Here is a 26783-nt window from a genome sequence, read left to right on the forward strand (position 1 = left end):
TTTGAAAATATTTCATATATATTCATATAAAGTACTTTTCCACAAAGTTTTGTTGGAATGTGAAGATAGCATTTAGTTTGGTTTTATTAGGAAAAATAAAGTATTTTTGTCAGAATCATTTTGTATTGTTGTTGAGATAGTATACTAATGGAATTCATTTTCACTTGGATTATTAAAAAGGAGCTAAGGTAACACAAATTGAAAAAAGAAAAAGAATATATGAAAACTGGCAACTAATGGTCCTTACCTATATAGTACTGAGACTATGAGAATTAAAATGTTGATTCAAAGAGAACTAAATTGTATTAAATGCCTCAATATCAGGTATGATGCAGGTGCTTTCCACATATATGTATTTGATTTCGTACTCTTAAAACAAAAATGTTAATTTAATTGCATGTTGCCAAATCTAGAGGGTTTTATGAACATTCTGAAATCTGAACTAAAAATAAAATCATTAACCATTGACCTAAGAATAAAATTGTAAGTTGTAAAATAAAATGAAACTATTATGTTTATAGAATTAGGAAAAGCTTTCCATTTGGCTGTGTGAGGATAGCTTTGTGATCCTTAATGACATGTGTACAGATATTCACATAATAAATCTTAAGGTATCTATGTGAGATAAAGTATACATATTAAAATATATACATATGAGACTACCAGTTAAGACTAACACAGTTAGTCTCAATACAGGGATCCAGCATTTTATTCCTCCTTAGACAACATCTTCCTATTTGGGAAAAAGTACTCTGGGTTTCGGATTTGCAACATTTTAGTTTTTCAATGCATATGCCCACCAGAGATTTTTAGAGTTTTTCAAATGTTTCATTGTTTCTCAACATATTTCAGCTCATTAGATCTTTCTCAGATTTTCTCCTGGGCGTATGTGTCAACACCAGTTCATTTTCCAACCCAGGGTACACATGGGTTCTTGTGTTCCAAGAACCTTTAACCTGGGCACAATATACCAAGGGCAAAGCTTTGTGACAGGTGACATTGAAGAAATATCTGACACTAAGATACAGTCGAGTGGAGGACTACCCCAACCTCAGGTTGGATGCTATTAATTTCCTCACCAAGAAGGTGTCCTGGAGAAATCAACAGAGTTTTCAACAGAAAAAGAGAAACTTAAAAGAATTTCTACAACTTTCAGCCACTACTTTTTGAGAGAATACTTTTTCTACAAACTTGTGTTCATAGCTTATATATCTGATATACAACTAAGGTGAAACAACAATCAACACAGTAAACATATATTTGACCTGAGGTATCAACCCATGAATCTTCCACGGATTATCAATTTTCAAAAGTTTAGAATGCACTGAATTGCACTCAACACTAAACTATGCCGAAGAGACTGTGCCAGTACTTTAGGGCTTTGCAATCATCTCAGGTCATCACTGTGAGAATCAATCACAGTTCAACCGAACTGGGGAAATGCTGAAGTCACTTTAATAGCATTCTGAAGAAAAGAATCTACTATTATTACCCAGAATAGACTTGAGGTAGATTACAAACAAACAAAACTAATAACATTTGACATTAGAAGAGAATAATCCAGTCAACCTGAAGAGTTTTTGTTTGTTTTTAATGTCATAATTTTTTGGTTAGGATTTTTTTTGAGAGAAATAAGTTAGTCTAGAAATAAGATAGCTAATTTCTTTTCCATTAAATCAATGAGAAAAGATTAATGGATTAATCTATCCATAAATGGTAGAGACCACCAAAAATGTTACTCCTGCCATGCACCTGGAGTGAGATAGGAAAATTTTATGTAGGCTTTAATATGAAAAGGTATTTTCCTGTAGTATTCCCTGAGTTTTCTAAGAAGTTAACTCGCCTTCCTATTCTCCTCAAACTCCTCAATAAGTTGCAATTTATAAGCCCTTCATGGGCATGTGTGTCTTACACATTCTAGCCCACCAAGCAGCAGATTTCCAGCATGTCTATTTTTTTCTTAAACACTCTACCCTTTAGCTACCTAGTTTAGAAGGAAGGAAGTTGTAGAAGGTGGGAGGCATCAGTGATCTCGCTTCTCAGTTTTAATAATTTGAAACTATGACTCATTAGAGAATGGTGACTGATATTCTGCTTATCAGCACACAGTTGTGTTTACCTATGAATTACTGAGAGACTAAGAATAGCAGCCAAAGAAATGAAGAGCCACCTGGCAGAGCCAAACATATTGTGACCAGAAGAAAGAGATTATTCTGAGAGTTATCTAACTCTTTGACTTCTTTCATGCTTAGGGAATATTTCAAGTTTGCAGAAATGAAAAACAGCAGAAGCCTTCTGGAGGAGGATCAAAACTTTGATTTTCAAGTTTGATGGCCAAAAATAAAGGCATTTTTATTTGGCCTCATGTCTAAATTAATAGTTAGAACTTTAAAAATGCTAGCTTTCCTAATAGTTGTTCCAAGAATCAGGTATTCCTTCTCCTCTCCAAGTGTCTCTTAGCGGTTAAAGTTCAGGGTTTCTAGGGACTTTGATCATCAGTCCTGCTAAACAAGGTAATGTCATCATCAAATCCTGGGGCTGAACATTCTACATTCTCTAGTAAGACGTATTTGTCTTCATTGCCATTCAGAGAGAGGACTTCTTTCTGAGTAGTGGATGTCAGATCACTCCAGGTAATGTCAGTGTTTTTAAAAGCATGTAGAAGGAAGATGCCATTGATAATGGTGAAGAACCCACTCAAAGTCCCGATGATATCTCCAGCATTCATGCCATACCATTCTTGGAATAAGATGGCGGAGCAAGTTACTACCATGGACGTGAAGAACACATAATAAATGGGAGTCACAAGAGATGTATTAAAGGTGTCCAGTGCCTTGTTGAGATAGTTAATCTGTGTTGTCACTGAAAGCACGAGTACAGCCAGCAAAACAAAGACCAGGGGATGCTTATAAATGGGCTTCCATTCCAGTAGTTCCTTAATGGCAATTCCCAGGCCCTTGACAGAAGAAACTGAAAATGCTCCAATCAATGAACAGATTGAAATGTAGACCAATATATTGGTCTGTCCTTTCTTGGGAGCTACAATCAAAATCAGCACCAAGGAGATCACAGTTATGATCACAGCAAAGGAGATAAATCCTGTTAGGAGGAGAAAAGAATTAGATTTCAGAAAATGCTAATAGGATCAAATCTTTGTGAAATCTTGTTAGTCATGAGTTTAGGAGCCTAGGTGTTTTAGAAAGAGACGTGAGATTAAATAAAAAAACAGGAACAACAACAACATTTTACTGCATGGCTTTCAATATTTCACAATGGACTTTCACAGACATATCATTTGAACCTCACAGACAACACTATGAGGTACAGCAGGTATTGTCTGATTGACTTTATATTTTCAGAGGGAGAAAGATGTGAAAGTTTGGGTTGGAGTATAAGTCTTTTCCCTTTTCTATCCCCATCTCTTCCTTTCATTCTGTGGAGGGGAAGCATGGACACAAAAATAAGTTGTGTCACCTTTTCAGAAGACTTGTATTACTCGGTCAGACCGTACTGTATCTCAACCCACAACTAGGCTTCTAGGAAGCCTATTACAATATTATTACCAATTCATTTGATGAGAAGAGAAAGTGGAGCAGAATTTGAGTAAGCGTTTCTTTTGGTTGAATCACAGACCTGGGTCTCTCAATTTCATTTCCATTTCATGCAGAGAAGCGACTTCCTCTTCTTGTGGGGCATGGATAACCATCACAGTTGACCCCAATATACTTAATATGCAGCCTATTTTCCCATGAATGTTCAAGTGCTCATTTAAAAAATAGGAAGACAACAGTGCACTGTTGGAAGAAGAAAAAAAAAATCACTCTTGTTCAGTTACCTTTGGATTCCATGGCAGCTCAGACGTCGCACTGTGGTGCACACCAGTCTGTATCCCAATCAACTGACTGGAATATGCTATGTGACACTGAAAACCCTGGTTGGCTGGCTTCCCTCCCTCCCTCCCTCCCTTCCTTCCTTTCTGTGTGTGAAGTTCGTTATATATTACTAAATTTGTATCTAGAAAAATACAAGTAATTAATCGAGTCTGCTTAATTGCTTTTATAGTTAAAAAGTTATAATAGGCATTCTATACACCTGTAATCTTCCCATGACCTTCTAAGAGGTCCCACTCAATTCATTTTGAATTTCTCCACTTTCTCCTGTAAAGCCAAACAAAATGGAAGAACTTTCACATCTTACTGGCATGACACATTTAGAACATGGGTGCTCATGAAAGCTTCAAAGAAAGATATCTACCTAAAGAAGAATTACTCTGCTCAGGGCAAATATTTACCTGGTACACACAAGTACAACCATATGGGTTGTCAAATATTAAAATATTTCCTTACCAGCTGCTATTCCTCTGATACTTTCACCTATTCACTGCTCCCACTCCCTTGTTGCCATGGCGTCAGGAAGTTCTAGATTGGCACCACCATGGACACAGATTATGCCATCCTGCTGCTCAACCAGTAGGCCCACTGTGGCCCCTTCTCCTGATGCCCTGGCACTCCCACCAGGGCATTATCAGTATCCATTTGCACCCAAGACTATGGTCAACTACCAGGTGCTTTCTGAGAGTCACCCTCATGTGGCCACTGATGAGGACTGCAGCCTCAGCAAAAAGTGCTACTACCGATATCTATCATTCACTAGTAGCCAGTGTTCTAGTGCTTTCTGTATGGACTCACTCACTTCTCACAACAATCCTACAAAGAAGGTGAAAAGAAGTGGGTAGGCTTAGTCATAAGCTTTCTTCTAGAGGTTGGTAATGAATGGAGATAAAAGGAAAAGAAAAAGACAACAAATAAAACAGTTGCTTAGTTACAAAATAAAAAGAGTTCATGGGCTCATGGAACACATTCATTTGGAATCATAATAAAGACCAACTCAGAGATATTAGATCCAATTTTTATTAACAGGAAAATGATTCCTGTTTCCAGTACTAAAAGAAACTAAGATATCTCCAAACAGAAGTATCCAGCAGACAATGCACGAGTTTTAGTGAAAGTTGAAATTTAACCCGAACACCATGCTTTTTAAAGTCCTCTGACAACTACGGTCATTAACCACTATGACAACAGAAAGCATTAAAAGGGCTGTGGCAATTTGTTCAGGTGAGAGGGAAATAAAATCTGCTTGGCTCCACTGAATCGTCACAAATAAAACACACAATTACTTTGTGTTTTGCGGGAAGACCATCTATTTCCTATTTCTCCTGCTATTTATTGTATAGTCTTCTCACATTATTTTTGTGATTTTCAAAATTCTGTTTTGAGGTATGCTTAGTAATCTGTTTCTTGTGGGTTAAGTTTATCATGGTACTAAAATCCCTCAGAAGCCAAGTTCCTTATTGCTCACGTACCTTATGAGAACACTCAGAGCGCCCAGTGGGGTGACCAAGGTGGCAGGTGCAAAAGCATAAGCTGCAAAATTCGCAGCCTCGCCTGCTCCCACTGGAAAGCAAGCAGCAGTATTAATATAAAAGATAGGCTTATTTATCCTATGAGAAAAACAACTGACGCATGCAAAGCAGTAGTCTTTTATCCCAAAGACACTCATATATCTAGTGAAAAGGAATAATTTAACTTCTTTTAGGGAAGGTTTGGTATTAAAAGGATAAACTGTAATTACCTGGTGATACAAACTCAATTAATGCAAAAAGTGGTGACAGAGGAATATCTATTTTAAATGACCTTCAATAAAGTTTTTAGTTTCTTTAGAACCAGAAACACATTTGGTCACTCTGATGAAATCTAGAAGAGGTAGCTTTGGAGTAAGAAAGTAAGAATGATTGTTTGCTCAAGAATACCTACTGCTATGCAAATTAACAATAAAGCAGCTTTTAAAATTAGAATGCTTTCTAGAGATGTACAGTCTAGGCAGGGGATAGGCAGAGATGCCTACCACAGGCCTGTGTAGTCAGGCACCTCTGGATTGCAGATGATCTACAAGTAAGTAACAGTACCTCAGTAGCTCAGGGATATCCAAGCAGCTCTTTGCAAGTCCTAACAATATGCTCCTGGAATCCTTTTCTTATCTGAGGAACTCCAGGCTTCCATAAGATAGTGTGATGCAATTAACTTCTAGAGTGAGGGAAAATCCTTCTAAGAGTTGGGCCCTTGAATTGGGGCCAAATTATTCTCATGGGTCACAACTGAATGCTTGCCTACAGAATGTAGTATTTTACGCTGTAAACTGTGCCAAGCAGACACATTGTAGAGAGAGCTCCAGGAACAGATAGAAGACACCAGCAACCATTTTCTTTTTCCCTCTGGCTGCTTTCCACTCCACCCCCCAAGCCCGACCCCAGCCCCAGCCAAATCCACAGGAGTAATCAGCTTTAAAATATCATAAAACAAACAGAAACGTACAGAACGGTAGGAGACTGCTCTCTTAAGAGCAACAGTGGTAGTTTTCTCAGAATAGTAAGTAATGAAATAAAATTCATATTTTATGGCAAGATGAGAAAAATTTAAACATAATTTTTTTTTTTTTTGGCCCATTTGGGCCTCCTCCCTCCCCTTTAGTGTGCATTGTGTGTCTGCATTAACCAGACCTCCTTAGGAGATAACCTTCCTTCTTAATCTCATAAGGGCCCACTATTCTCTTTGTAAGTGCAGCTCTGGATTGTGTAAACTGTCCATTAGATGGTATTTAATGCCCCCTGTCTCAAGAACTTATAACTGTGCTTTGATCTCTAACAGGCGGAGCAGTTCTGTTTCTGACAGTCTGTTCCCGGGTTATAATCCTCAGTTTGGTGCGAATGAAATTTTCCATTTTTTTCTTAGATCGACTGATTAATTTTTTTCGTCGACATGTTTTCTTGAATACTTCATTATTTATATTTTTATCATTATAGACAGCTTTCCAGGAAAATACTGATTTCATAATTAAAGTACTGTATGTTTGTCACTAGATAAAATCTCTGATGTTGAAGACTTGTGCTTTTCACTCTTCAATACTGGCAGAAACTTTGTGCATGGTGAGACTAAAATTACAAACATAGCCATATAATATTCTCCTTCAACTTTCATTCTATTGTGTGGGTAGAGGGTGGAGAGATACAAGAGACAGAGAGAGAGAGAAAAGGAGAAAGAATCATCCAAATATTTATTTGGAATCTTCCCAGCACAGTCCCTGACAACATTTACTCGAAGTAAGAAAACAGATGTGAAAACACCTTAAAAGCTGAAAAAGTTATACACATTTAAATTATTTTTATTCACCATCCTGTAAGCAGATAGGGTATGGGGTCCCTGGAGGAAAAGAACCAGATATAGCTTTTTGACATGAGAAGCCATTTTAGGACTAAGCCTTTTTTTGATCTAAGCCTGGCCACAATGTTTGCCCTCGAACAGGTCTCAGTAATTAATGATCTTAAGGGAACAAAAGAACAAACTGTTATCAGTCAAGAGAAGTAACAGCAAAGATGATAAATCAGTTGTAAAGACTCCCAGTTCTGTTTCAGTGGTAAAGATTAGCCTGAAGTACTTCCTTGAGCTATTTTGCAGAATTTAACTCCCCTCAACCACCAGATCAACTTGAACCCAAGGGACGATGATGTTGACCTTTTCTTTTTCTTTTTTTCTTGATAGAACCATGGTGCTTCCCCAGCATATATAACACTTATTATTTAGAAGTTGGTTTTTTTTAAGGTATTATAATTATTATTATTTTTAAATTTTTAAAAATTTATTTTTGGCTGTGTTGGGTCTTCGTTGCTGTGCGCAGGCTTTCTCTAATTGCGGCGAGCGGGTGCTACTCTTCGTTGCGGTGCACGGGCTTCTTGGTGGCTTCTCTTGTTGCGGAGCACGGGCTCTAGGTGCGCAGGCTTCAGTAGTCGCAGCACGTGGGCTCAGTAGTTGCGGTGTGTGGGCTCTAGGGCACGTGGGCTTCAGTAGTTGTGGCTTGCGGGCTCTAGAGTGCAGGTTCAGTAGTTGTGGTGCACGAGCTTAGTTGCTCCGTGGCATGTGGGATCTTCCTGGACCAGGGCTCGAACCCATGTCCCCTGCATTGGCCAGCGGATTCTTAACCACTGCGCCACCAGGGAAGTCCCGATGTTGACCTTTTCTGACCCTCGTGACTTCCATCAATTAATGCTTGGATTTTGTCAACCTCTGCCCCAATTCTATGCTGAATTCACCTCTGCTCAAGCCCCTTCATGAATATGCATGTACTTTTAGCTTAAAACTTTCCTAATTTTGCTGTTTGGGAAGACACTGCTTTGGGAAAGATCCCCAGTGTTCCCCTTACTTGCTGCAAGTAATAAATCCTTCCTTCTCCCAATCTCTGACTTGGTTGTGTCTTTTGACACCCATCAAGAGATGAACCCAGTTTTCAGGTAACAAGCCTTTTAGATACCACCATTTATTAGAGAAAAGCTATCCAATTCTTTCTTGTAACAAGATCTCAAAAATACTGAAATGTCTTACTTAGTACAGGAAAATCAATGGAAGTTTTAAGGCTTTTTGGCTACAGAGATGGCTGGAAGTAGTGTGAAACTACAATTTATGAGGTCCTTTCCCTGGAAGCTTTAGGCTTGGGATTTGAGAAAGTTCAGAGGAGTTAGTAGGGAGTTATAAATCTGCAAAAGTGCCTGAGGGCGATACACTGCCTTCTTACTGGACATCACATTAGCGTTTAGAAAGTGCTTTCACCTCATACAGAGTCTCATTTAATCCTCAGGGCGAGTGTGGGAGGAAGGAGAGTGCTGGCACCCTTCATCTTCTCTCCATTTGTTCAGAGCTAAGCAGTCCAAGGGGACTTTCATTTATCCGTATTTTGGTCCTGGCCAGGAAAGTGTACCTACTCTACGCAGCGAGAACAGTCACATATTGAATTAGGAGCTGGGAAAATGTGGGAGGGAAGCATTTTCCTCAATTGTTATGGGGAATAAAATACAAGAGAAGGAGAAGTTTGTGATAAAATATACGATTTCAGACAATAACTTTTTTACTTGCATTCCAAAACAGTACTGAGAATGTGGAGGTGGGGGGAGGAAAGAGTAAAAATTAATTCTAAATACATGTGATTTATTTTATATGTAAGACATTATGCCCACACAAAAATTTCTAGACTTAAATGCCATCCGTACCACTTAGATAAATTAATCAATTTGAACAACTGCATGTACTTTATCATTTTACAAGCAAACACTATTCTTGGCATTAAGGACTTACTTGAGAGTAATCCTGCCCACCAGAGCCATTCCTTGAGGTAAGAATATCCACCTTGTCCTAGGAAAATGATACAAATAGAAATTAAGTTCTAAAGTGGAGGAAGAGGGTTTGAGGAATTAACTTCTACAAAAGGTACCGGAGTATGGTTGGAAAACACAAGGCTTAAGGCCTAGTAAGTATATCTCATCTTTAGCTTATTTACTTGGTCATTTCCAGTAAATCTTCCATTTAGAAATCTTCTTAAGCTTTCTTTATATCGCCTTTGACTTCTACACAAAGTCAGTTTTTTCATTTGCAGGAAAATTTTATTTAGTCATCAGGTTTACTACTGTCTACTGAAAAGAAATGCACAACCTGAAAGTTGAGAATTATGCTTTATTCGGTGGACTTGCTGAGGACTTAAGCCCAGGAGGCAGCCTCTCAGACAGCTCTGAGCGACTGCCCTGAATAAGTAAGGGAGGAGCCAGGATATATAGGAGTTTTTGCAAAAACAACAAACAAACAAAACAGGTAGTTGGAACATCAAAAGATTACCATTAATTAAAGAAAATGAATTTAGCACTTTTCTTTGTATGGGAAGATGCAAGAGTCTGGGCTCATTGAAATCATTCCTTTGAAATGCATCTTAACTCTCTAGGGCCAGTATCCTGTTTTCTCCATCCTGAACGCCCTCAGGGTGCACTGTCTGCTGGTGGCTGATGGCTTGATGTTGGCAACACCCTTTGTTTACTGATATGGCAGGTTATATTCTTTGTCCACACCATATTTATGCCATTCAGGTGTGGACATAGAGTATTATAGGCCCTAAATACTTTGTTTCAGCCACAGTTAAAAAATTAAAGACAGAAAACCATAAATCATAAATTAGATTGGTACCTAAGGAGGACCTTAAAGGGATGAAGATGGTTGACATAAGAGCTTTTGAGATTTTGGATAGTCAATGAGAGAATAGCCAGCTGGATTCTACTTATTCTCTACCTTGGCACCATGAAATTGAATTTGTCTAGTCTACTGAAAAGGACAAAAACCTTTTCTAAGATATTCAGAGAGTTATCTTCCCGCTCTGTAATTTGTGAGCTTAAGTCATTGTTATGATTGTTTTAGAAACTGCAATTTTCTCACCAGTTTTAATATACTTAATGCTGTGAACTTGACCTATCTGATTTTGTTTATAGTTAAACTAAAAAGGATATATTAGCTGTGAGGATTATGTTGCAAAGCAGTTAACCATGTTTATTTATGATTTTCTCCTTACAAAATTTGCAAATAACCAAATTGGAAAATTAAAATATGATTTCATATGCTGTTTTTAAAAAACTTAATATCACAAATACTTTCTCAGCCCTTAATGATTGAATAGCCTAAAATCTGGTCTATTATATATTATTATTATTAATTTAACCTGTATGAGACCATATATATATATATATATGTATGTATGTATATATATGTGTGTTTGTTTTCTGTGTCTGTGAGTCTGTTTCTCTTTTGTATATATATTCATTTGTATTATTTTGTAGATTCCACATCTAAGTGATTTCATATATTTGTCTTTGTCTGACTTACTTCACTTAGTATAATATTCTCTAGGTCCATCCATGTTGCTGTAAATGGCAAGATTTCATTTATTTTTATGGCTGAGTAATATTCCATTGTATTTATATACTCCATCTTTTTAAGCCAATCATCTGTTGATGGGCACTTGGGTTGTGTCCATGTCTTGGCTATTGTAAATAGCGCTGCTTTGAACATTGGGGTGCATGTATCTTTTCAAATTAGAGTTTTCGTCTTTTTTGAAAATATGCCCAGGAGTGGGATTGCTGGATCATATAGTAGCTCTATTTTTATTTAAGGAAACTCCATACTGTTTTCCACAGTGGCTGTACCAATTTACATTCCCACCAGCAGTGGAGGAGGGTTCCCTTTTCTCCACACCCTCTCCAGCATTTATTATTTGTAGACTTTTTTGATGATAGCCATTCTGACCAGTGTGAGATGATACCTCATTGTAGTTTTGCTTTGCATTTCTCTAATAATTAGCAATGCTTAGCATCTTTTCATGTGCCTGTTGGCCATCTGTATGTCTTCTTTTAAGAAATGTCTATTTAGATCTTCTGTCCATTTTTTGATTGGGTTGTTTGTTTTTTTGATACTGAGTTGTACTAGCTATTTGTATATTTTGGATATTAACCTCTCATTGGTTACATCGTTTGCAAATATTTTCTCCCATTACATAGGTTGTCTTTTTAGTTTTTTGGTGGTTTCCTTTGCTGTGCAAAAGCTTTCAGTTTGATTAGGTCCTGTTTGTTTATTTTTGCTTTTATTTCTTTTGCCTTGGGAGACTGATCTAAAAATATTGCTATAATTTATGTCCAAGCATGTTTTGCCTATGTTCTCTTCTAGGAGTTTTATGGTGTCACATCTTATATTTAGGTCTTTCAACCATTTTGAGTTTATTTTTGTATATGGTGTGAGGAAATATTCTAATTTCATTGATTTACGTGTAGCTGTCCAGCTTTCCCAACACCACTTGTTGAAGAAACTGTCTTTTCTCTATTGTATATTCTTGCTTCCTCTGTTGTAGATTAATTGACCGTAGGTGTGTGGGTTTACTTCTGGATTCTCTATTCTGTTCCATTGATCTATATGTCTGTTTTTGTGCCAATACAACACTGTTTTGATTATAATACTGTAGCTTTGTTCACTTCTTAAGATAAATTCTTAGAGGTAGAATTATTAGATTTTAAGATATTAAAATTTTTAAGCTTTCCCAAATTGCTCTCAGGAAAGTTTGTACCCATTTATATTGCTTCCACCAAAGTTTGAGAGGGCTATTTATTTCCCAAATTCCCTTACCAACATAGGGCATTATTTTTTAAAGAAAAACCAAATATTGTTAAAATAGTAGGTAAAACCCAGGAGTTCAATGTTATATAGTTGGTATATCTTTGGGTACTAGTGAAGTAACATTTACTTAGGTATGTTTATTGGCCACTTACAATTCTTATTCTGTGATTTCCTTGTTTATGTGTTTTGCCTTTTTTCTGTTAGGTACCTATCTTTTTCTTATCGACTATAGTCACTCTTTGTATATTGTGACTTCACTACCCTTTGTCATATAATTTGAAAAATTTCCCCACATGTCATTTCCTTTTTAGTTTCAGTTAAAGGTGGTTTCATGTAGGATTTTTTTTTTTTTTTAGGTCAATCCAGATAATCTCTTCCTTTATATAGAACTGTTTCTTCCTTTATCTTTATGCTTAGGAAGACTTTATTTTAGGTTTTTAAAAAAATTATTTCATTTTAAATTTAACTCTAAACTATGAGGAATCTATTTTACCAAATGGTATAAAGTAAAGCTCTCACATTTTTCTCCTTTAGTTTTTGCCAGTTGTCTCAGTACTTTTGATTGAATAATTAATCCTTTCTCCAGTGGATTGAAATGCCACTTTTAAAAATTGTATATTAAATTGCTGTATGTACTTATATAAGTTTTCAATTATCTTTTATTATTTTGTCTATCTTCGTTAATGCCAAACTGTTTTATCAATGTCCCTCAATAGTACTCTTTTATAAACTTGTTTGCACAGTTCATAGCCGTTTATTTTCCCCTATGAACCTTAGATATTTAGCTCTTTTATGACATTATTCTTGATAAGAATGAATAGAAAATTCATGGTTAATGAAGGATAGCCAAGCAGAGCTACACAGCTTCTGAAATGTCACTACAAATAGTAACCTAACTCTACCGTAATCCGTTTACTGATTTGACAATACTTATACCCTTATGCTAGGGTACGTTCCTGCTCTGTGAATCTACTATCAATAAACAAGTAAGCCTGTTGACAACAAGTAAATAAACAATTAATGTACAATGACAAATTATTCCAAGTACAATGAAGGAAACCCTTAGTGCAGTGATAGAGAATAGCAGGGGTAGAGGTGAGCGAAACCTCCCCAGAGAGGATGGTCGAGGAAGGCCTTTCTGCAGGGGTGATAGTTTAGCTGAAGTGTGAAGGATGAGTCAGCCAAATGACAGTCAGGCAGAAGAGAGCTGCAGACAAAGGAAAAGACCTCGAGGTGGGAGAGGACTCGGTACATTCCAGGAGCCAGAGACAAGCACACGATAGTGAAGGAGGCTGAAGATGAAGCTGGAGAGGTAGCACAGGCCATTTTAGGCAGCAGGTGAGGTCAGAGGCTGTGCGAGGATGTTTGTTTGGATTTTACTCTGAGTGCAAAGAAAAGCCACTGATGTGTTTTAATCAGGGGAGTCGCCTGATCTGACTAAATCCTGGAATCTCAGACTAAGGCTATGAAAGAAGAGCTCATCCCACACTCCAAACCTCTTGCGTTTTAGTCTCACCCTAAAGGAGACACAACTGGCTCAATCCTGGAAACTGCTGAGAACAGTTGCTAAGAACAGGTATAGGGGCCAAGACAGAGACAGTGAAATGTTATTCCTGTAGCACCGTGGTCTTACAGTAGGATGATTTCTGCAGTTAGAAACTTGAATTCGTTAGTTGCATCCATTTCTTACCAGCTCTAGTAACGCCCTTGTTGGCCAGTTGTAAGAGGCCCTTTTTTTTCAAGATGAAACTGGAGCCAATAAAAATACTGGAACTTATTGCCAGTACCAGGCCTACATAAAGACTGTATTTGTTCTCTGCATTTTCAGAAATGCTCCAGTTGGTTATGCTGGAATTCAGGTCCCTGTAGAGGACAGGAGAAGCCAACAGCTGTGACACACGTATGATCTCACACCAAGCCTGGGAGGCATTCGGACAGATCAGAGACAGCACGTAGCCTGGAAAAGGGAAAGAGGGAAATGTCAACGGACGAAAGGGAGACACACTAATCTTTACTTTCTTTCTCCAAGAAAGAGAAACTTGAGTGGGCAGTACTGACACATTGTTTTTTTACTGCCCGATGGGCGGTCTCCAGCACGTGGTCTACGGGCTCGCAGACAGGTTCCGCTGGGCTCACACAGGTTCTTCAAAATGTTTGCAAAGTTGTTGAGTTGTTATCACGCAAACATGCGAGACTTCACATGAAAGTCTGGATTCCTCTCAGAAAATGGAAGATCTAGCAGTACTTGGTTCTCTGCTCCAGCCAGCAGCAGCCTGCTGGAGCAGCATGGAGCTGTTCAGACCCGGCTTGGGCTCAGCGGTTCATCACAGCCCTACAACGTCCACGTCTCTCCTTCACGCCATCAGTGTGTCTCCGGGAAAGCAGCAGCATATGTGGCGACTGAAGGTGGGAAAGGGCAGAGCAACCCTGTGGGTCTAGAAATCACCATGTTACAGTAAACTGAGCTATCCCACTTGGTGGGGTACGAATTGTGCATTTCAGAAAACATGTTTAAAAGCGGTTTTAGTTTTCTGGACCCCTTTCCTAAAAAGAATAATTTTGCAGGTCTACTAACTCACTTCCTCCTTAAAAAAAATAGAATCTAATAGACAAGTGAACTAAATATCAGGAGTTTTTTTTTTTTTTTTTCCTGAATAGGATTCAAATAAGCATGTAAATCCACTGAACCAGACCCATTATTATAAAGTGCCTTTCTTTTTTTTTTTTTTTTGAGGCTAAATACTAAAACACAGAATGAAAACATTTTACACTATCTAAGAAACTTTTTATGATCTATTCTCCACTCAAAAAGCTGCAAACAAGGTGACACCGTGACTAGGTTTTCTGACCATCTTCTCAACTTTTTTTTTCCATTTAAAAGGCATATTTCCCTAGCATGACTTACCTTAAACAAAAATGGGCAAAGAAAAATTAATCAACTACAATTTTAGAATTAAGTGAAAAAAGAAAATCAGTTTTACATCTCAAAAATCTTAAGAGGACACATGAACAACTAAATGATGTCTTAGAAACAAAACTTTAAAAACAGGATCTATGCCTCCTGGGCAAAGCATTATGAAGTTACGTGAATTTTACCACATACACAGTTGAGAAACAACCGTAAAGTTCAGGTCTAGCAAAAGGTAAAATAATTGAATTCAATCTTTTCGTGATTATTATTTCATTTATCTCTAATTTGAAAATGAACCAACTTTGATCCTGTGATACAGGATAAATTCTGGGACAAAACTTCTAAATATTCCGAAGAGAATTATATTACTTCAGGGATATTCTATGGTAACTGAGGAATTGTTCAGCCTGGTTGTTTTAGTAAGAATTGCTGCAAATTTTCACATAAGCTAGCCTCTAGCAATCTGTCCCAGGCACTGTTCATCTCATCCAACCCCTAAGAGTGCAAAGTAATTTTTGGTAGTAAGAATTTCGATTACATGAATTCTTGGGAAAACATCTGACTTGACTGTCCAGTAAATTCCACGGCTGCATTAATGTCACTTACTATGTAGTTAACATAACCATTCCAAAACTTTATCTCTGGAGACAGTGTGGGTGGACCTCATTCTAGTCAAACAACATTCTTTCTGAGCTGTTGACACAGCAAAATGTTTCCAACATTTTAGGGGGTGTGGAGGCAGAAGGTGATAAGAGAGTGCAAATAATTTTTGTTGCCTTTTGTAAGTTCTCATTGTAAGCGGGCATTAGTGTTGCAAGGTTTTTTTTTAACTTTTAAAAAGCTTAAAAATTTTTAAAACTTAAAAATTTTTTTAACTTTAAAATTTTTTAATTATTTTTTTTTGGCTGCGTTGGGTCTTTGTTGCTGCGCACAGGCCTTCTCTAGTTGCGGCGAGCGGGGGCTACTCTTAATTGCGGTGCACGGGCTTCTCACTGCGGTGGCTTCTCTCGTTGTGGAGCACGGGCTCTAGGCGCACGGACTTCAGTAGTTGTGGTGCTCAGCCTCAGTAGTTGTGGCTCGCGGGCTCTAGAGCTCAGGCTCAGTAGTTGTGGTGCACGGGCTTAGTTGCTCCGCGGCATGTGGGATCTTCCTGGACCAGGGATCGAACCTGTGTCCCCTGCATTGGCAGGCGGATTCTTAACCACTGCATCACCAGGGAAGTCCCAATGCTGCAAGTTTTATGGCAGGAAAAAGTAATAAAAATCTTGTCTAGTTACTGACCTTAGAACTTAAATTGTTTTATGTTTGGGGAGCATATTAAGGAGGGAGCCCACAGCAGGTATGACTGAAGGAGGGAGTGACTGGCGGGTTGGTGGGGGTGGAGTGGTGCTGGGCAGGAGGGGAGAGATGGGTGAAGCAGAATGTGTGGGCAGGGACTTTGGAAGGTTTCAGAGGAATTAGAGATATCTCAAAATCAGAGGTGGCTTCTTATGATTATAGTAAGCAAAGTAATTCTCCAGAGTTTAATCCAAACCTTATTCAACACAGAAAATTTATTACATTACTCATTTTTCATTTTATTTTATTTTATTATTATTATTATTTTTGGCCGCATTGCCCGGGGTTGTGGGATCTTAGTTCCCCGACCAGGGATTGAACCAGAGCCCTCGTCACTGAAAGCTCGGAGTCCTAACCACTAGACCACCAGGGAATTCCCCTTTATTTTTCATTTTAATAGACACTGTCAGTAGCCCTCTCAAGTGTCTGTACCAATTTACACTCCTGTCAGCAAACAGCATGATGTTGTAACTTCTTTGATGTTATTATATATTGTTCTAAATATTGAATAATTAAGATTTAGGAAATATATGTCAGTTATAAAGAAAAAAATAATTCAATACACACCAATGTATCAACCACCCAATTTAAGAAATAACAACTTGGGAATTCCCTTGCGGTCCAGTGGTTAGGGCTCAGCGCTTTCACTGACGGTGGAACTAAGATTCCGCAAGCCGTGTGGTTTCAACTATCCTGATTTTCTGTCTAATATTCCTTTTCTTTAAAAAAATGATTTCCCCTATAAAATTATATACTTAAATAATAAAGTGTTTCGTTTGCCTCTTTTTGCACCTTTTAAAAATGTAATCATATAGTATGTATTCTTTGGTGACTTGTTTGTTTTTGAGATTTATCAATCTTGATGTTCTGGCTGTAAGGTTTGGTTTTTTCCCCACAGTTCTATAGCATTCCACTGTATGACTATCTCACCATTAACTTTTCTATTTTATAGTTGGTGGACATTGGATAATTTACAGTGTTTTTGCTTTTACAAACAGTGCTGCTAATGTTCTCAATTATGTTAAACCAAATGAAATTGATGATATTTGACAATTTTTGACCCTACATAAGTAGCAGTTTCACATGATGCAACTTAATATGTATCTTCTATGTACAGGTGTGAATGTTTCCTTACAGACACACACAACTTAAAAATTTTAAAACAAAGTTAAATTTTCTATAGGATTACATGCCTTTTCCCACCTTTAGCTCCATTACAAATTATCTCTAATCTTGTGCAAGCTGAGTCATCACTCTTGGTTTCAGTTTCTTCATCTCTAAAATGAAGGAGTTTGACTTGATGATTCTAAAGACCCCTTCCTTAATTTTGTGGTTTGATCATAAGCTATCTTGGTTCCCAGAGTAATTTACTTATAATCCTGGTAACTCATAAATATTGCTGATGGACCAGCTCTAAATTCATAGGCACCTGTAGCTGGAAGACATTTTAAAGAAACTGATGCCGAGATATTAAGTGACTTGCCAAAGTCATGTAACTGCCCAAACAGGGCCAGGTAACGCAATTCCCAGGCTACTATTCTTTCTATTTCAGAAAAGTAAAAACATAAAGTACAAATAAAGTCAGTTAAAATTTATTATTGTTTATATAAAGATGAAATGCTTTAATTTTTTCAAGTCCTATTTGTCTATAGAGAATAATAATATATATTGTCCAATTATTACATGGAATAGGGTATCTTGGTTTCTGAGAAATCAGTGACTGCATAAAACTACATTTTTAATCACTGCAAGATATTTCCAATTTGAGAAAATCACTGTCTCACCATCCATTCTACTGGGTTAGTTTGGATTATTATTCAGCAATTAGTCACTTCCTTACCCCTCCCGAGGAGGACAGAGTATTCTTCCCTTGATGTCAGCTGGGAGTGAATTGGTGGCCAATGGGACATCAGCAGAGGTGATATAAGGAGAGGGTTCAAATGTAGTTATGTGGTTGGGTCTACCACCTTGTATTATGGTTGGCTTTACTCTCTTGCACCTCTGTACTTTTCAGGAATAGAGCTTCCTTGAGCAGCTGCTGCCCCTTCAGCTTGATCCCAGAATGAAAACATATGGAGCAGACCTAAGCTCATCCCACATTAAGGAGCCAAACCCAGGTGGGTATGTAGCCTGATGCAGAGACACCCAGGTGTACCCAGTCTAGATTAGTCAACCATCAGCTGGCCTACAGACACATAAGCAAGAATATATGATTGTTGCTTTCAGCCTTTGGGTTTTGGGTTGTGTGTTATACAGCAATAGGTGACTGATACACCTGCCTATTTATATTAGCAAAGGAAAGAGTGAATGAAGTCTCTCATGTCTCCTACAATTTGTTCTCCAAATATCAGCCAGTGTGAATCAGATTACATCACTCCCCTGCTTAATTCCCCATGATTTTTCATGGCAGTTATAACAAAGTCTAAATTCCTAATCCTGGACTTTAAAAAAGCTTTACATGCTTTTACATTACATTGCATTACTCTTTCTCTCTCTCTCGTTCTCTGAAAAAGCACTGGTCATCTTTTCACTCTTTGATTCAATATATATTTATTGGGTATCTATTATCTGTCAGGCATTTTCCAGAAGCTGGGGTTACAACAGTGAGTAAAATAAAATTCCTGCTCTATTACATTCATTCTAATGGGGGGAAATAAACAAGTGAACTAATAACTACAGAATATGTTGAGTGCCATGGAAAGCAGTAAAAGCAGCATAAAGGTGTATTTTTTTTTTTAAACAGCATTGAATGGAAAAACCTCTCTGCTAAGGGTAAATGCAAACACCCAGACTTGGGAATTTGCTTGAGGGGGTGGGAGGAACTGCACCAGCCAGGCTGGCTGGTGAGAGAAGGGAGATGGTATGAGATGAGGTCAAAGAGTAGCCAGGGGACAAGCTCAGGTGAAATGAGCTTTTAGATAAGTAGGTCCAATCTAGTCATTTCTCCTTGCAAAATTCTGTAATGGCTTCCCTTTTCATTCAGAAAAAATCCAAAATCCCCACCACAGTCTACAAGGGCCTACAGAATCCTGGCCTCCAGCGTTCTCTGTAAACTCATTCCCTAAATTTTTCCCCTTTTCCTTTCACAGGCTAAATTCCTTCTCACCTTAAAGCTTTTAAGTAGCCTTTACTTGTTACTTAGTGCTAGTAGTGGCTGGCATGGCTAACTCCTTCTCTTCACTGAGCTCTCACTTCCTTAGAAAGGCCTTCTCTGCCTTTCCAATCTAAAGGAATTTCTCACTTTCCGTCGTACAATTTAATACTGCCAACCAAACAGACTTCCTCTTACAGCTTAATTATGGCTTTGTAACAACATTGTATATCCATATATCAATTTTATTTATTCACCCAACAAATTAGTTGTTGAACACCTAGCATGCGAGGCACCATGTTAGGTATACATTCATGCAACACTTAACAAATTCTTATTGAGCACTTCCTGCGTGCCAGGGTCTTGTTCTAAGAACTGGTGAGACAGTGATCAACAAGACAGGTAAACAGGTCTCTGTTCTCATGGAAACTGACAATTTTAGTGAGAAAACGAACAGAAAAACAGGAATAAAGGGAGTAGAATAGGAATGAGAAATAATTTAGAGCAAATTTGGAGCAGATAAGAATGAGAAATAAGTTTGAGTAAATTTGGAAATCAAGCAGATATATCTAGCAGATATATCTACATATGAACTCTGATAGGGCTGGGCAAGAAGCACCTTATTTCAAGTAACCCAAATAAATTTGAGCAGATACTGTTGATTTTTTAAAAAGTTAAAAATTTGTATCTCCAAACGAGATTGTCCCACCATCAGTGTGTTTGGAGGTCAAATACTCTATGAGGACTGTTGACCATCAGATTTCCTACATAAACTGCTGAAAGTAATAACATATTGCTTTCTGAACAACCTTTAGTGAAGAATTTTTAATACCTTAAAGCACTTAGGAAATCTACAGAAGGCTGAAAAAACAACTTCTGCTTTTAATCTTGTAAAAATCTGGAGAAAATCTTTTTTAGTGTAACATAAAAGAAGCTATATTTTACATAGAAAATGCAGCTTGTCCTGCTGATAAAAGTTATGTTCATTTGGTGGAATTTTGAGAAATGTTTATGATATGGATTTTTTTTTTTTTAAAGAGTAAAATCTCAGAATCACTAATGTGTACCACTGCATCCAAGAGGCCAGAGAATGGGGATGGACACCTACAGAAAAAAACAAAGGCTCAAATAATTTTGTGCTTGGTTGGATTGCTAATTATGAAAACCAATTATCTGGGCCTCTAGACCCAGACTGTCTAGGACCAGATTGTCTTGCAAATCCCTCTATTCTAGAACTTAGGCCAGGGCTTCCCTGGTGGCGCAGTGGTTGAGAATCTGCCGGCCAGTGCAGGGGACACGGGTTCGAGCCCTGGTCTGGGACGATCCCACATGCCGCGGAGTAGCTGGGCCCGTGAGCCACAACTGCTGAGCCTGAGCGTCTGGAGCCTCTGCTCCGCAACAGGAGAGGCCGCGATAGTGAGAGGCCCGCGCACTGCGATGAAGAATGGCCCTCACACAGAAACGAAAACCCAACACAGCCAAAAATAAAAAAAATAATAATAAATAAATAATAAATAGAACTTAGGCCAACGTCTGGCACATGGGACTCTTGTCATTTGAATAAATGAACAAATGAAAAATGGAGCCTTTACTCCATGTCGGGCTCTGAAGTGTGTGCTTCATGTGTAATCCCATCAGCATCTATTCCTCAAACTCTAAACTGTAGGAATTATTCCCAGTTTATAGATGAAGAAAGACTTAAGGAGGCCGTCATAGCTGAGAAGACTGTCTGGTGCCAAAGCCTAATCTCTTCCCACTACTGATAAGAAGGATTCTGATTTCTCTCAAGTCTTTCCCACTAGCATCCCACCTAATTAATTACCACAGTTAATTAACCCCAGGTATTAAGCATGGAGCTTGAATATTTCTTGTTGGAACTAAATGCATGAGCAAAGCAGGAAAATCATTCCTAAATTCAAACAAGCGGATGTAATTCACACATCCTCCTTACTTACAGATGCTTGGGTAAACAAGGGTGGACGTGTTAGTAACTGTCTTACTGGTTTAGGAATTCTTTAGACAAAGAATGACTGACTATCTAGGAAATAATTCTATATCCAGCTGCCTTAGTAACCACTTCCAAAACCTCAACTTCTGAATAGTTTGTGAATGTTCAGGCATTTTTCTCTTTCTTTGTGTCCCTTCTTTCTCTTGGCGGCACAGTTTTGACTGGTTCACTGCCTTTTCCCCCCTTAAAACAACAACAACTCTCCGCATCAAGGAATAAGCTGGGAGAGCCAAGAGAAGAGAAAACCCGGGGAAGTTGCCAGCAATTTTGGAAAGATAGAGTTCTTGCCACGCCTCTCACTGCCCCCTCCCTCTTTACATCCTTACCGGGTAAAATAGCAATCTGCTTTTCTCTGGACTCTGTAAAAACTGAAAACTGTCATTTCAGATGATACACACTGTCCGCCCGCGCCCACTCCCCGCCGCCGCAGCCGTGCCCCTACTTTTATCCGGACTCAACGCGCGCCTTTGGTATCGAGACTGTAGAAAGCCTGCGAGTGTTGTAAACACCTGGCACAGGGCAAGGGGCGGCGCCCTAAGATTTTACAGGACGCAGGTGGCGGCTGAAACCCCAGACGAGAAAGCAGTGAGAGACCTACAAATGAGTGCGCCCACTTCCCGGTCTCTTCCTCCGTCCTGCTGTCGCCTTAAGCAGCCAAGAAGTGACTTCACAGCGAGTCAGACACGAGGCTACTGGGGTTGGAGGCGTTTTCATCACAAAGGAAGAGGAGAGAGGTGGGCAGCCCAGGTTTGTCCAGAGTCCTCCCCCGGGGTGGGGGCCGGGGGGTGGTCCAGGGCGTCTGACCCCGCACCGTGTTTGACCCTCGCCAAGCCAGCGCTGGACGCAAGGCTGGACTCCCGTCCGGTCCGCGGGCACGCCCTCTGCCCACTGGGTGACGTCGACCACGGACTCTGGAAGTGAGTCCGAGTCAGTGGAAGCGTCTTTTTCAGATGAGACTTGAGAGTCTTCCTACAGCACCCTGATTACCCAGTCACGACACTCAGCTCTCCGTAATTTACATGGATCTGTCTTCCGGACCAGGGTGGGAGCCACGTATGTCTTGTTCGACTCAGGCATCCCCACAGAGTCTGGCATATTGTAGGCACCGATAAATACTTGTTGACCGGCTGACTGGCGGAAAGACTGAATGAATAAATGCATGAATGAGCGCGTGAAGAGTCGGCGTATCCCTTTCTGGTCTCCACAAGTACCCGGGACCGCCCGCCCGTTCTCATCGCCACCCGAACGCCAGATCCTCCGGCTCTGGGCAGACACTCACCTTCTCGGCAGGGCTCTCCGGGCGGCAACCTCACCTGTCCCCCCATGGCCCGCGAGGAGGCTTCCCGGGCACAGAAGCTCGCTCCTCACCCACGGGTGCTTCTCCTCCGCATGGATCAGTGTTGGGGCGGAGCTGCGGGGTCTCGGACTGGTGCGCGCTGACCACGGCCCCGGGCAGCGTCAGCCAATGGGGACGGCGGGGTGGGGCCTCCGCGCAAGCCCCGCCCCCGAGGTCCGAGGCTTGGGTGCTCGCTCTCGCCGCGCTGGCTGCGGCTGCGGTCCAGGGGCAGTGGCGTGGCTGGTGGGATCGCCGACCGCCACGCGGGACCACTGCGGGAGCCAAGCAGTACAGAAACACAGACACACTTTACAGGATAAAGGCGTCTCTCGGAGCGTGGAGGCCACCGAGCCAACCCCCTGGGAATTTAGCGGCGTAAAAGCCTGTGCTGAGGCCCCTTTCTGGCTTCTCCGGGTCGGGATGTCTCCTGCCTTTGGTTCTGAGGGCCCTGCTTTGTGTGTTTGCGGCTTTGCAGGGAAGTTGTGGCCACTGGGATTCTGTTCTGATTACCATGCTCAAGTTTATTCTCAGGGCTTGACAATAGACTTTGCCGTTTTGTGCTAGTATCAGCTTCTCCTGCGGTCCCTCGGCTTCAAACTCCCGCCTTCCATACGCCCCTTTCCTAAGTCATATAGTTATTGCAATAAACCCTAAAGGAAAGGCAATGCTGAAACTGAAACGACTAATTCCTACCAAATAATAATAGCTAATGTTTATGATATTCTTGCTTTACCGTGCATATGTAGGCACTTTATATGTATTAACTCATTATATCTCACAACGTAGTCTATTAACCCCTAGTTTACAGATGAAAGATCAGAGGAAAAGAGTGAGATTAAATAATTTAACCAACTATTCAGTGGAAGACTTGGTAGCCGGTTATTACACAACACGGTATAATTCCTGCTAAAACCCTCACCACAGGAATGGGGTGCCTCTGTGCTCTGGGGCTTCAGCACTGAAGGAAATACTCTTGTCTGCTTATCTTGCTTTTGCTCTAGATAATCATGAGCAGTGCTATTAACTTTGTTACCTAGGAGTTTCATAGCAGAGGCCTCAATCTTGCTTTTCTTGTTCTTAGGCTGAGTGAAGAGTTAAGATCAGTGAACAAAACAATACAAGGCACACACTTTCACAGGTGATTGACTTGGTGGAGAAGGAATAGCATGGGAAGGGGAATAGGTGAAAGTTGGAAGGGAGGGAGATTTATGCCCAATTTGGATAACAAACCTTAAAGCTTAGATTTCTGTTTAAACGTTTGGTTTAGACATCAGACTTGAAAATTTTACCTTTATCAAAGATTGGTGATGATTGTAGACAGTGATGCAAAGTATTTATTTATTTATTACTTATTTATTTAACTGACACATATATAACATTTATATGGGCAAACATTATTCTAAGCACTTTATAAATATTCGCTTTTAAAATTATCATACTGGGCTTCCCTGGTGGCGCAGTGGTTGAGAGTCTGCCTGCCAATGCAGGGGACACGGGTTCGAGCCCTGGTCTGGGAGGATCCCATATGCCGCGGAGCAACTGGGCCCGTGAGCCACAGCTACTGAGCCTGCGCGTCTGGAGCCTGTGCTCCGCAATAGGAGAGGCCTCCATAGTGAGAGGCCCGCGCACCGCGATGAAGAGTGGCCCCCGCTTGCCGCAACTGGAGAAAGCCCTCGCACAGAAACGAAGATCCAACACAGCAAAAATAAATAAATAAATAAATAAATATTTTAAAATTATCATACTGATAGATATTATCATTAATCCCCACTTTACAGATGAGGAAAGGGAGGCACATAGGGATTCAGTAACTTGCCTATGGACACATAGCTAGTAAGTGGTGGAGCTGGGATGTTAACTAAGGCTTCAGAGTCTGTGCTCTTAACCCATTTGCTAATTGGATATTAAAAAAAAAAACCAACTAAAAATGTACCTTTGAGGCTTTTTTTTTAAATAAAAATCAAATTCTAGTTTCTTATTAAGGTCTGTCTTAGGTAGGAGGAACTTTGGTGTAATTCTTCTTTTTTAGTTCTGCAAATAAAGAGAAAAACACTCAGAAAAAGTATTTAAGCCTATTTAAGATCATTGTCCTCCCATTTTAAATGTTGCCTTGAAAAACTTTATAATGTATTTTCTTTCACTGCCTATTCCTAGATGACTTCGGGTGTTCAAATTTTGATGTGTTGTTATTATCATTTAGTTAAAAATATTATAAAATTTTCCTTGTGATTTTTTTCTTCGGTGCATGGCTTATTTAGGAATGTGTTACTTGATTTCCAAATATTTGGTGATTTTCCAGATATCCTTCTGTTATTGATTTATAATTTAATTCTGGTTTTCACACAGAATATATTCTGTATAATAACAGTCCTTTGAAATTTATTGTGATTTGGTTCATGGCTCAGCATGTGATCTATCTTGGTGACTGTTCCAAGTGAAATTGAAAAGAATGTGTATTCTGTAGTTGTTGGGTATAATGTTTTATAAATGTCAATTAGGTTAAACTGGTAGCTCAAAATCCAGTTTATTACCGATTTTTAAATTTGTTCTATCAGTTGCTGAGAAAGAAGTATTAAGATCACCTGTAATTGTGATTTTGACTATAAATTTAGTGCTGTCAGTTTTTGCTTCATGAATTTTTGGAGCTTTGTCATTAGGTGCATATACAAGTAGGATTATTGTGTCTTCTTAATGAATTTACATTTTTATCATTATTAAATGTCCCTGTTTATTTTTTAGTAATACTTTTTGATTTGAATTTACTCTGATATTAATTTAGCTAAAACCAACTGTTTTATTATTAGAATTTATATGTTATACCTTTTTCTGCCCCTTTACTTCTAACTTATCTTTGTATTTAAAACTTATTTCTTTTAAATGAAATATAGTTACATTTTACTTTTCTAACCAAGCTGACAATCTTCGCTTTTAATTAGTCTTTATAGTCTGATTACATATTTTGTAATTATTGATGTGGTTGGATTAAAGACTGAAAAAGTTCCTTTAACATTTCTCATAGTATAGATTTGCTTGCAGTAGTTTCTCTCCATTTTTTGTTTGTCTGGAAAAAAAAAGTCTTTATTTTGTCTTTGTTTTTGAAAGCTCTTTTTCCTTAGTACAGAAGTATAAGTTGATAGTATTTCTTTTCTTACAGCACTTCAAAGATATTGTTCCATTGTATTCTAGCTTACATTGTTTCTATTAGAAGGCTGTGACTATTCATTTGTTTTTTTCCCCACTGTATGTAATGTACCTATTTTTCCCCTCTGGCTCTTAAAAATATATATATTTTTTTACCACTTTTCAGTAGTTGGGCTTTTATTTGACTTGGTGTGATTTTCTTTGTATTTATTCTGTGTGGGTCATTTGAGATTCTTGAATATGTAGGTTTATACTTTTCATCAAATTTGGAAAACTGTTGGCCATTTTCTTCAAATGTTTGTTTTTACCACCTTCCTTCTAGGACACCAGTTATGTTGAGCCATTTAATATAGTCTCTGATGTTTTATCTCTTGCTTCAGTTTGGTCAGCTTTTATTGCTATGTCTTCAGGTTTACCGAGCCTGTCTTCTGTATTCTTTATTCCACTGAATAGACATCTGATGAATTTTTCATTTCAGATAGTCTAATTTTAACTTCTAAAAGTTCCCTTTGTTATTTTTCATGTCTTTCATATTTGTTTATTCATTATGTACATTTTATTTTAAATTCCTGAGCATATTTATGATACATATTTTAAGGTCCTTGTTTGCTAATTCCATCGTCTCTGTCACTTCTAGATCTGCAGCTATTGAATGACTTTTCTCCTGCTTATAGATCACATTTTTCTGTTTCTTTCTGTGTCTAGTAATTTCTGACTGAGTGCCAAACTTTATGAAGTTACATTGCGAAGTTTTTGGATTTTTGTTTCCTCCCTAAAAGAGAGAAAGGGAGATGAGTTACTTGGAGATTAGCTGGATCCTTTACAAGTTTGTTTGAAGATTTGTTATGGTAGATGAAAATATCCTTTACACTAGATCTAGTTTAGCGCTACTACTAAAGTGTGGCTTTCCTGTGTACTCTATTAATGCCTGG

At 38.9% G+C, this 26783-nt stretch overlaps 1 protein-coding gene across 1 annotated transcript; it reads right to left on the reverse strand.

Moving 5' to 3' along the window:
* Nucleotides 1-2166: 2166 nt before the first annotated feature.
* Nucleotides 2167-22763, reverse strand: NIPAL1 (NIPA like domain containing 1). The gene is made up of 6 exons (XM_068542225.1): nucleotides 22654-22763; nucleotides 13717-13983; nucleotides 9180-9236; nucleotides 5363-5453; nucleotides 3634-3794; nucleotides 2167-3099 (listed from the first exon to the last, which is right to left on the reverse strand). The coding sequence occupies exons 1-6, from the start codon at nucleotides 22697-22699 to the stop codon at nucleotides 2480-2482; spliced, it is 1242 nt and encodes a 413-aa protein (XP_068398326.1). The 5' UTR covers nucleotides 22700-22763; the 3' UTR covers nucleotides 2167-2479.
* Between the last annotated feature and the right edge of the window lie 4020 nt (nucleotides 22764-26783).

This window comes from Eschrichtius robustus, chromosome 4 (genome assembly GCF_028021215.1).
Source record: "Eschrichtius robustus isolate mEscRob2 chromosome 4, mEscRob2.pri, whole genome shotgun sequence".
Lineage (NCBI taxonomy): Eukaryota > Metazoa > Chordata > Mammalia > Artiodactyla > Eschrichtiidae > Eschrichtius > Eschrichtius robustus.

Excerpts from the sequence above, each read along its gene's own strand:
- NIPAL1 (XM_068542225.1), bottom strand. The coding sequence starts at position 22,699 with ATGGGGGGACAGGTGAGGTTGCCGCCCGGAGAGCCCTGCCGAGAAG. Across the intron at positions 9,237-13,716 it reads CAAGGGCGTTACTAGAGCTG|GACAAGGTGGATATTCTTAC; the intron begins GTAAGAAATGGA and ends TCATTTTCCTAG. Across the intron at positions 5,454-9,179 it reads GTGGGCAGGATTACTCTCAA|TGGGAGCAGGCGAGGCTGCG; the intron begins GTAAGTCCTTAA and ends CTTGCTTTCCAG.